The sequence below is a fragment of the Neolamprologus brichardi genome, chromosome 1, assembly GCF_056152115.1.
Source record: "Neolamprologus brichardi isolate AB-2024 chromosome 1, ASM5615211v1, whole genome shotgun sequence".
Classification (NCBI taxonomy): Eukaryota; Metazoa; Chordata; class Actinopteri; order Cichliformes; family Cichlidae; genus Neolamprologus; species Neolamprologus brichardi.
Window position 1 is genome coordinate 16,350,701 of NC_142104.1, and position 11,800 is coordinate 16,362,500.

General features: G+C 39.6%; 1 protein-coding gene across 4 annotated transcripts in view; it reads left to right on the plus strand.

Annotated features, from left to right (window-relative positions):
- Positions 1-731: 731 nt before the first annotated feature.
- Positions 732-11,800, plus strand: part of hipk3b (homeodomain interacting protein kinase 3b) — a 44,562-nt gene continuing 33,493 nt past the window's right edge. For 3 of the 4 annotated variants that reach the window (XM_006779993.3, XM_087837768.1, XM_006779994.3), the window contains exons 1-2: positions 732-1,082; positions 10,386-11,688. In XM_006779993.3, the coding sequence (XP_006780056.1) occupies positions 1,010-1,082; positions 10,386-11,688 (1,376 nt within the window). In that variant the 5' untranslated portion in view covers positions 732-1,009. Of the gene's footprint in view, positions 1,083-1,433; positions 1,509-10,385; positions 11,689-11,800 lie in introns of those variants that run through there. The other variant, XM_006779995.3, reaches the window with a different exon arrangement.

The following is an 11,800-nucleotide window of genomic DNA, read 5'->3' on the forward strand; positions in this document are numbered from 1 at the left end:
TAAATTAAAATAAAAGAAAAAAAAAGTCAGGAGTGGAATGAAGATGTGCTTGGACAATCGGTTAAGCAAATACCTTCTATCTGGGGCATTAGGGGTTGTGTCAATGTGAAGCCTAGAGTAAGTATTAGCTAGCTTATTTTTAGAACACATGATAGAAGGGTGGCTAAAAAGAGGATGCTGCTGCCTTTGGATTGTACATTTTCATATTCTATTTTTATTATTTTCTTCTAACTTTACTAGGCTATAGTAAGTACGCTGCTGACACTTTACTAGAGGAACAAATCATGAAGCAATCACATTAACAATTCAAACTTTATTGTTATTATTCTGAATATATGTAAACAAAAGTTGGAAATTGTATTTCACATTGTCATTTATTGATGTTAGCTATAAATCCATCTCATCCTGGCAAAACCCGAAGGGGACTATAGTATTGCATTAACACTTTGCCTGTGTTTTATTATACTTCAAATGTAAGCTACATCTCTGTGTTCATTCTTTTGTTCCTCTCATCCTTCTCAACCCCTTTGTCTTTATCATGTATGTTGTCAGTAATTTTCAGTATACCTTATTTACTTTTATGAAAAAAGCTCCCCATTGTAGTGTACTGTTTTCTGTCTAACCGACTTCCCAGAAACGAACTAGTGAATCCCCCATCTTTGCACCTGCTCTGTAATCATTTAATCTGGACTGGCCAATGCCGTCAGTTCGCAAACATTCGCTTCCAGTTCCTAGAGAAAAGAGACATGTTAGAGGCTGGCAGGCCCGCGGAGCGGTGCGTCTAGACAGGGTAACGGACACCCTTTACAGAGATGGGCAACGCTGCCCAAAGAAGACGGAGACGCGTTTGAATTGTGTAGCTACGACGTGGGTTCGGTGTGGTGTTTCTGGAAGCTCATATGCAAGAGTTATTTAGTGTTTAAAATGTGGGAGATGGTGGCGTTACCGAGAGCGAGCTCTCCCTTCCTGTCGTCTAGGACAAGATGGCAGCAATGCAGGCGAACTGTACATGGTATGGATTTATAAGTCCATAACATGTTCAGAGAAGCCCTGGATTATACTTATAGTGACTCTATGTGAAGGTAAGCAGCGAGGTGGTGGGAAGGCTGTTTTTCTGTGGTGTTTATTTAGCCTAACCTTTGAAATGGTAGTCTAAATGTGACGCAATACTAAGTGACAACTTAGCTACAAACTTAGCTAGCGAGCTTTTGCCTTTATAACCCAATATGTAAGTGTACCTTTCGTGCGCAGGTAGTTCCCCCAGCACTTTGGATATTTGACTGGTTAAACCTGAATTAATTTTCTCTTTTAGTCAAACTGCGGTGTTATTGTGTGCAAATTATTGGCGTGAATGCCAACACTGACGCGTTTGCTGTTTTCAGTGTTGTCACGGCGACCAGTTGATTTCTTTTAACGCAAGGTCGACTCGTTTAGCTTTGGAAACTACAATCGCTTGTTCTAATGTTAAATAACTCTAAATGGACGATAAGGATCGTGTGACTTAAGTAGTGAGTGCTGTGTTAGTTAAGGTTACATTGGGTTTCGCCTGTGAGTCAGCTAACATATGCTAGTTAAAGATTGTCGCATAATGTTAATACTTTATCATAATCAGGCATGGCAAAAATAAGCAGACCTTATGTACAACCCAGTCATACTTTTTGGTTTAAATTTGTACCAGATGTATGGCAGTGCCACGTGTTTTTAAATTGTAGTTAACTGGAAGTCTAATTGTGATGAAGCATTTGAAGTGTCTCTGTCATTTTCAGACGTTTATGTTTTTCGGTAATGATGATCTAGAAAAAAAAAACCCTTTCAAGTTAGAATACTAACAACAGCTCATTGAAGTGCACCCAGACTTGCGTTTTCCTGGACCAAAAATATGAAGCTGTTTTTGTCAGCAGGCATAAACACGTTGGAAGAAAAAAGGTTTAAGAACCCAAAGTATCAAGTTAATCATACAGTATATCTGTAATGATCTGCTTGGTGTTTTGCCGCATTGACTGTGGTGGTTTTGTGTTAAATATAAAGATTAGGACGTATAAGTGAGTTCCTTTGTGTGATCCAGCAAAATTAAAGTGTGCTGTGTAATTGTAGGCAAGATTATTTGAACAGCCAGCTATTTATGTGGCGGCAGCCACAGTGAGCTTCCTTCTCCTTTTAAAACATAGAGAAATTCAATACCCAGACTGTAGCTTGTAAAGCTAATGTACTTTCCCTGCCTTACAGTTTTTTTTCTTTTTACATTGCCAGTAACACTTGTCTGATGTAAATAGCATCAAGTGACTATCCAGTAATGTGTTGCTCATTTGGTTATGAGTAGCTTAGATAAACTAGTCTTCAAGTTTCACAGCCTGTTATAATACCTTGGTGACGTTACCACCAGTGAGCACTTGTGACTATTTTTTTGTGAATTTTTTCTCCCCTTGATACTCTTGTCTGCTGATTATTTCTGTGTTCTTCACTTTACCAGTAGCATAGAAAGGCCACTAATGCATGGCTGTGGGTGGCAATGATGGCAGTAATGACAGATAAAAGTCAGGCCAGTAAATAACATAACTAGTGGTTTACCTTACAGTAATTGGTATTAGTGAGCAATTTTGGTTGGTGAGTGAGGGAATAATGACTGCACATATCTACTAAACCTGGGGCAACTGGTTATCTGTTTTGCACCGTGGCAAGCTTAAAGACCGGTTCTTGGGTGATGCTATCTTGAGGTGTGGGTACAGACATGAGGTAGTAAACTGTTACGCAGAGAGGTGTGGTGAGGGAAACATCAGTCTTCACTCTCTTAACTGAAGTAATTGCTTTATTGTCTCTTGCCAATATCATGCACACACAGACAGCATCTTCTCAAAATGGCCCCCAATCCATTTCCTGCCCACTTTAAATACTCTAAAGACTAGGGCTGTGCGATATGACCAAAATCTCATATCCCGATATAAGAATTCTATCGTCCCGATAATGATATAAATCACAAAAATGTAACATTTTCTGTAAATTCTGTGAATCTCGGGCAACTTGTCTTGCGGGGAGTGTTTCCAGCTGCACGTCATGTAGCTGGAGTCGAGTGTTTTAATAGATGCATGAAACTATACATTTTTAGACATAAGTTGTAAAGGCCGCCGTTTTCTTTGTGAGTATTTATTACACGGCGTGCTGCGGGAAAAAACCTGTTCTAACGTTTGAGTCTAAGGTTTATTTTTTAGCACCTGGTGGCTCTTTTTTACTTCTCATCCGTAAATGATCTGCTCTTTTGCGTGATTCAGTTTATTTTGAAAAGTCTCAACAGGATCTTGAGCTTTATTGTGAAAGGTTTATGTGGACCATAAACAAGCGGACATGCGATGCTGTTACCGTCGTTGTTGCTAACCACAACGCATAAAAACAGGTGCTTGTCCGTCTGTAGTGTGGTTATATAAAATATAAGAGAAAGAGAGAACTTTACGAAATTAATATAGCCACTACAGTGACCATCAAAACGATGAAAAAATATTGCCGTAAACAGTTCATTTTGCGACACCACGAAACAAACGATAGCGTAAAATGAAACGATAAGACATTTTTATATCGTCATCCGATATATATCGTTATATCGAACAGCCCTACTAAAGACCACGCCTTCTCAATTCAGACTGGAATATAAAAGAGCCGCAATTGAAGCAGGCCTCCTCTTTACTAGGAAAACAAGATGGCCACCACAGAGGTAACCTGCAGAACACTTTGTTACATTAGTGCTTCCCAGCATAAACAAAACGGAGTGATTGAGAGTGTACGTAAGAGACCACCATGACAAGAAGAAGCTGTGATGTAGACTGAATTGCAGAAGTGTTGGGTGGTAACTGTGTGTTATCTCAAAAGTAAACAACTATTACAGCTCACAGGGGATAATTACCAGTGATCTGGTCAAAACCTGGATTTTATTTACATTTCAGTTGCTTTTGTTCAGAAAGTGGAGAGGTAAAATAACTCTCTCTGCTAGTCTATAATGGCTTAATGAGTGTAAGACCTTGTGGGTGGCTATGATAAATGATTACCTGATAGAAGTAAATTGTTATTTTTGTCAGTAGTATTTTGTTGTGTAACTTTGTTCACAAGATGCAATAAGGCAGTGGGTAATTTTTAAGAGAATGAATGAAGTGAACGGAAAAAATGGGGAAAATCTCATTATCACTCCATTATGGAAAAACAAGACAAACTCCATTACATTTGCAGTATAGAATACAAGACAGACTCAGTGACTCAAGACAGATGTTTGTGTTGAGCTTTTTATTTATTTTTTAAACCCAGCACTACTTCAGGAATACACTGTGGTGTTTGTCTATGATGTAAGTCATGTACATTATGTTATTCTGTACTTTGCAGAATCATATTTCACCAGAATCTTGTCAGAAGTGAAATGTTTAGTCTGCACAGGATCTTTCATTTTGAAAAATCACCTGGATTTTCTATGACGCTTGTGTCTGATTATGTGCGCTCCTTATTTGCAGATTTACACAGTTCCCATTTAAAATACACCCGGTGCTGTTTTGAACTTTTGAAAATGCTGCAGTGCTTTTGACAGACATTGACTTGAGTAAACCTGATTAGCTCTTGTAGTTGTATGTGGCCCATTTTTTAACTTTGAGCATTTTACATGCTCTTGAATCTTTGTTTATTTTTTTATTCTTTTTTTGGAGGGGGATTGCTCTGTAATTGACACCATAATTAATCTCTTCATTGTAATAGTTATCTGTACTGCGCATTGCCTACAAACTGGAGCTATTTCAACAAGAAGACTGCTAAATGATAGTCATAAGTTCACAGTTGAAAAATCATGAGGTCACATGCTTTAGGAAATAGAGAGGCTTTTTATCTAATGAGCATACAAGATCAAGTTCACGAGACACAGCACCACACTGTGCTGTGAGGCTGTAGGCCTGCAATCTAAAACAGCAATGACTGTTTAATTCTCAAGCTTACATGGCAAAAGCAGAAAGTTGGGTTTAGGGCTGTTCAGTATAACAATATATATCGGATGACGATATAAAAACGTCTTATCGTTTCATTTTACGCTATCGTTTGTTTCGTGGTGTCGCAAAATGAACTGTTTACGGCAATATTTTTTCATCATTTTGATGGTCACTGTAGTGGCTATATTAATTTCTTAAAGTTCTCTCTTTCTCTTATATTTTATATAACCACACTACGGCCGGACAAGTGCCGTTTTTATGGGTTGTGGTTAGCAACAATGACGGTAACAGCATCGCGTGTCCGCTTGTTTATGTTCCACATAAACCTTTCACAATAAAGCTCAAGATCCTGTTGAGACTTTTCAAAATAAACTGAATCACGCGAAAGAGCAGATTATTTACGGATGAGAAGTAAAAAAGAGCCACCAGGTGCTAAAAAATAAACCTAAGACTCAAACGTTAGAACAGGTTTTTTCCCGCAGCACGCCATGTAATAAATACTCACAAAGAAAACGGCGGCCTTTACAACTTATGTCTAAAAATGTATCGTTTCATGCATCGGTTAAAACACTCGACTCCAGCTACATGACACGCAGCTGGAAACACTCCCCGCAAGTCGAGCTGCCCGAGATTCACAGAATTTACAGAAAATGTTACATTTTTGTGATTTTTATCATTATTGGGACGATAGAATTCTTATATCGGGATATGAGATTTTGGTCATATCGCACAGCCCTATTTGGGTTGGTTCAAAGTAGGCCCATATGAAAAAGAAATAGTAAAAACTTATATGACTTAACTCATGAAAGTGGCCACTTTCTCATTACTTTCATATATTGTTTTAGTAAGTATCCAAAACATACAAGTTTCATTATATAATTTTTCAAGGGATCTTATATCTGTTTTTACTCTTGTATGCTTTTCATACAAGTTTCACACAAGACAGATACAAACTTTATAAGATTTATATATATCTTTTCCATATGGGGGTGTTTTTATTTCCACAATGACGTCTATATTTACCTTCATCATCTGATGAGAACATGTCTGTTTTTGTTTCATGCATAAACATTCATATTCTGGGTCCTGTTTGGTAAAAAGTAGCCATAATGAGTTTGTTCTTTAAAGTTGGTCTTAAGAATAAGAAATACTTTATTTATCTAATATTTGGGAAGTTATTTTGTTACAACTGCCGGTAGCACATCTGACAAGAAATGCAACTACTTGAAAAAGTGTTTTTAGGCAAGACTGTTGTTTAAACTTCGGTAGATCAAGATGGAGAAAAAAGACACAAGCTGCTGCCATCTTCTGTTTCAGTCCGTTATTACACTCTTAAATCCTACTACTTATTTCTGCGTCTTTTGGGATCTTACAAAGCTTCAAATGACGCGTCGACTATTAAACTAGTCGTCGACAATTTTGATAGTTGACGTAATCGTGACTAGTCGACTAATCGTGGCAGCCCTACTTCATATACAAAATCTGAAATTTAAAAAAAATTGTCATGTTGTAATCTTCTGCAAAACACTGAAGGTCTTAATCTGTCATCTCACCTATTATGACTTCAGTCAGTACCATTTGTTCCTTTTGGCCAGCTGTCTAGTGTTTATTTTCTTTTCCATTTAATTTTGAGTAGCTCAGGGTCAAAAGTTTAACTGTGAGCAATTACTTAGCAGCTCAGGCTTGCTGAAAAGGTTCTGCAGCTTTGAAGGATGTAATATAATGCCACAGGAGGAGCGTCACAGCTGACCAGGGGAGTATCTGGATTCAGATGGTAATAATAGCAGCAGCTGCCATTTCTTGCCTTAGATCATTAGCCTTGACAACTAAGGCTGTCTGCTTTTTACAGCCTTGTGGTATGCTCCTCCAACTTACTTTATATAGTGATTGTAATTTTGTGGGCATCCAAATTAAATCAATCTTAGTTTCCTTTGAAATTGAGTTCTAGATTGAAATTACTGGAAGCTCACATCCAAATCTAGACATCCTAATTGTTCAGTTGGGCTCCAAGTGCTGTCTCCTGTCTTGGGACTCCCATCAATTAATGTCTCAAATCACAATGCACAAAGCTGAAACTGAAAGTATAAGTATTTCATATGAGGGTCAGGAAGAATATTGTGATCATGCTGGCTAAACGGTGTAAAACTTGACTGAATAATGGTCTCAGAAATGTCAGTGGTGTTTTGTTTTGTTTTTGTTTTTTGCTGTGAATTGCTACATTGTATGTTTTGTGGTTGCATGTGGTTACATTTGGATTACTTGCATAGTTGTTAAACAAACAGTGGAAACACAGAGGTCATCCTTTTGTAATGTTGTCCACTTCTGTACAGGATTCATAAAAATGGAGCTCAAAGATGGGTTCGATATGAGTAAGAATTGATCTACCAATGCATTTTCCATTGTGTTGGGAAGTATTTGGATACACAGGTGACTAATAGAAATTGTTCATAAATTGACATTAGTCTTGAGTTTGAACTTCAAGTATCTTGCAGTTAGTTTGGGTGTGTCACTTGTGCTTTTGACCCCCTGGAAACTTGAGCCCTATGTGCAGAAACTACTGCAGAAACAGTAATTGTAAATAAACTAACCTGAGTATCTGGGACAGATCAGTATATGTGTAAAAGCAAATAAAATATAGACCTAGTGTGGATGATGAATAGAGAAAAAATAATATAGTATTTTCGCAAGTGCTAAAGTGAGTCTTGGAGGTCTCACCTGGGATAATTTAAATCTCGTTAACAACATTAAGCCCCCAATTACGTTACAGCGACACGACTAAGACTGTCCAAATTCGAAGACGCCAACAAATGTGGCTGACAAATGCGCCCCAGATTTGAAGGATGGGTCGGGTGTATACTTCGTGGCCCAACCTATCCCAGAATTCATAGCACGGCCCTGCTCAGTTTCCAACAATGGCGGCAACTAGTTAGTTTTAATATTACTCTTAGTATTCTTTCTGGGTCACAAAATAAACGTTTAACATATTTTCAGGCGAGAATGTAACTGTGCAAACTTCAAATATCTGCTTGGTTTATCAAGACACCACATATTTTCAAAAGTGCTCTGACGTTTTCGGAGACGTCTGTTACCCACTAGCTCGATAGCTAGCCGGGGTTCAAGGCTCATTAGAACCGGTGAGAACACCGGACTCCCAGCAAGTCATTTTCAAACCCACCGCCGTCTTTCGCTACTCGGGTTAAACATGATATATCAGTCACTTAGATAACTTAAAAATGTTATTGTTTGGCTTTTTTCAGTATTTTATTTGTTCCTGAGTAAATCGGTTTGGCTGAGATTAAAGTTATAGTTTTTACACAGCTGAATAAACGTCAAGCAGACAACTGATTATTAGAAGTGTGAGTTGCTCGAGAATATACTCCAGTGTCCTGTTATATTTTAGATAGCAAGGAGCAGACGGCTGAGTTTGTTAAACTCCACCAAGACAATCTGCAAATTTCAGTAAAATTTAATAAACTATCATCTTGTCTTTATTTTTAGTTAGCACATACCTTAAACACTTAAAGCTGTAAGCTAATTATAGTTGTATAAGAGCAGATGCATGCTGGTGCAATAAGCTGTACGTTTTACGTCCAATGGATGCATGATCTGATTAGTCGACTAATCGCAAAAATAGTCGGTGACTAGTTGACTATCAAAATAATTGTTAACAACATTAAACAATGATTATATAATTACAGCTTCTTAACTTTAACCTACCCAAGTCTAATGAACACCATTACAAGTTCATTTTGGTTTGAAGTTTAAAAGTAGAGTCCTTATGTCACTTCTTTTACAGTGGATCTCAGGACACTTGCTTTTTGGACTCTTATTGTTGTTATCTTTTTCTCTTTCTTTTTTCTTTTGAGCCCTATTTGGGATAAATGTGATAAAGTGCTTCTTACTAAAAAGACTGTAAATGGTCCCACCAAATAGAAACACAAGTTGTGATTGTGCAGAGAGCTGCCAACAGAATAGGTTGACCTTATCGCATTGCTCAGAATAGAGTCAGAGGGATGTGTGCTAGTGTTATCACAACAACACAAGTGGGCTTTCCATCAGGGATATTAATTTAAGGAGACATTCCAGAGGGAACAAACAGCCCATACCTGTCTAAGCTGTGTACACTTCTTGTTTTTTGATCTTTTTCAGTTAGTTGGAGATAAGACATTAAGAGTAACAGTGCTCCTGTTTAGCATTTAGAGCAGCGGTCACCAACCTTTTTTGCGCCACGGACCGGTTTATGCCCGACATTATTTTCATGGACCGGCCTTTAAGGTGTCGCGGATAAATACAACAAAATAAAACTAGTACCGGTACCGAAAAAAAGAACATTTATTCATAACACACGTGAAAAGACCAAGGAAAACCGAGTAAACGATAAAAACGATAACAAAATAACGCTGAAAACCGATAAAAACCTTGAAAACTATACATTTCACACCTGAGCCTCAACTCTCGCGGCCCGGTACCAAACGACTCACGGACCGGTACCGGTCCGAGGCCCAGGGGTTGGGGACCGCTGATTTAGAGCATTTAATAATATTTGTCCAATTTTGTATTTAGATCAACATGCTTCTTTTAAATGTAGTGTCAATAGAAGTATTAAAGTCTTTGGAGTCCAGAAGCATGCATCTCAATGAATGTGGTCCAACATGAAAGTAGGTCATGGGGTACAGCATGTTAGAGGTAACCAGAATTCTGAAATTTGTTATACTTTTTACTCTTTGTTGCTTTTCCCACATAGTTTAGTTTCAGAATATTTTAACTATGCAGGTTTCTGTGAGTTCTAAGTGCCTTACCCTCACTCACAAACATACACAAATGATGGGAAAAAAAAGAATAAACCACTCTTAGACAATTGGAAATGTGGGATTGATGTTGCTATATAACTTTATTCTTATTTTTATCTGTGTCTCAAACTCGCTCCCTCTCTGTTGGTTGCCTAGAGACCTGCAGTAGGATGCATGGAAATGGCAGGAAAAGGTCCGGCAAACCTTTGAGAAGTTAGTCATCTGCTATGTGGAGGTGTTGGTGGGATTGCAGTGGAGAGTGCAGAATGGTGAAGGTGTTCTGATGTCGTCCACTACAACAATCTTTCTCTGAGCCGTATAACATATGCGGATGTGGTGATGGGTGGGTTGTTGTTAGTGGTGAACAACTCATTGCAGTGTCATCAAGGAGGGGTGAGACAACAGCAAAATTAGACTGGTGCCATGGGTCAGTTTTTGTGCACTCAAAGTAAGTTAGTCTAGCCCTTGACCAAGCAAAGAGAAAAATGCTCTGGGAAATTTGGCATGTATTTTTTTTCTTTTTGACAGATTCTAAAGCTGAGTTCAAGTGTGCTTAATTGCTCTTTTTTGTGGTAACATGACAAAAATGGACAACATTATTTTCTGTGGATCTAATTAAATTATTTTTATTCTTTATTCTCCACAGGTATGGCCTCACAAGTCTTGGTCTACCCACCACACGTTTATCAAACCCAGACAAGTGCCTTTAGCAGTGTGAAGAAACTCAAAGTTGAGCCCAGCAGCTGTGTGTACCATGAGAGGGCACACCCACGGACTTTTCTGAACAGCAGAACCTTTGGCATTGTGCATCCAACGAAACAAGCCCACTCATTTGTGAACCGAGACTTGGCAGTGGGCCTGAAAGTGCGTGGAAGACAAGAGTACCCGGTGCAGACGGTCGTGGTGCGTGGTGTACAGAGACAACAGCCCGGTAAAAGAGGTGGTGGAGCACCAGGCCCATTTGTGGCCCAGCAGCAAAGAGAAGCAGGGGTTGTCCAGTCACAGGACGAGGAGCAGCAACAGCAGCAGACAGACATAGCAAGTGGGAGCAGCAGTGGAGCAACAGGGGCAGGAGGAGGAGGAAGGGGAGAGGGTGGTGAGGGAGGTGAAGAGGAAGAGGGCAACAGAGAAGAGAACTGTGGAGGTTTGAACTCAGCTGACAGCTCTCAGCGATGTGGGCTGAAACGTAAAAGTGAGGAGCTGGATAACCGAAGGAGCACCATGCAGATTGTGGAGGAACTGTCAATGTTGCCTGCCATGTTGCAAACGACGACTGTGGGGAACGCAGCCATGACAGCCCCAGCGGCTGTGGGGGCTGGAGCGGGCCCCTCCAAACAGGGTGTAGGGCATGGGGCTGTAGGGGCAGCAGGAGGGACGGGAGGAGTGGATGGAGACTATCAGGTTGTGCAGCATGAAGTCCTCTGTTCCATGAAGAATACTTATGAAGTGCTGGATTTCTTGGGACGTGGCACATTTGGTCAGGTAGTGAAGTGCTGGAAGAGGGGCACAGGTGAGGTAGTGGCTGTCAAGATCCTGAAAAATCACCCTTCATATGCAAGGCAGGGTCAAATTGAAGTTGGCATCCTTGCTCGTCTGAGTGGAGAGAATGCAGATGAGCACAACCTCGTGCGAGCCTTTGAATGCTTTCAGCACCGCAGTCACACCTGCCTGGTATTTGAGATGCTTGAACGGAACCTGTATGATTTCCTGAAGCAAAATAAGTTCAGCCCACTGCCCCTGAAAGTGATCAGACCTGTGCTACAACAGGTAGCTACAGCTCTGAAAAAGTTAAAAAGCATGGGTCTGATTCATGCAGATCTTAAACCAGAGAACATAATGCTGGTGGACCCAGTGAGGCAACCCTACAGGGTGAAGGTGATAGACTTTGGCTCAGCCAGTCACGTGTCCAAAGCAGTGTGTTCCACGTACCTCCAGTCTCGGTACTATAGGTGAGTACAGATATGAATGACAAGATTGTATTTGTTTTTTCATTTTTTAATGGGTTCGGTATTAGTTCAGTGCAGTCTTGTACTCTGTATCCATCCCAGCATAATTAGTTTA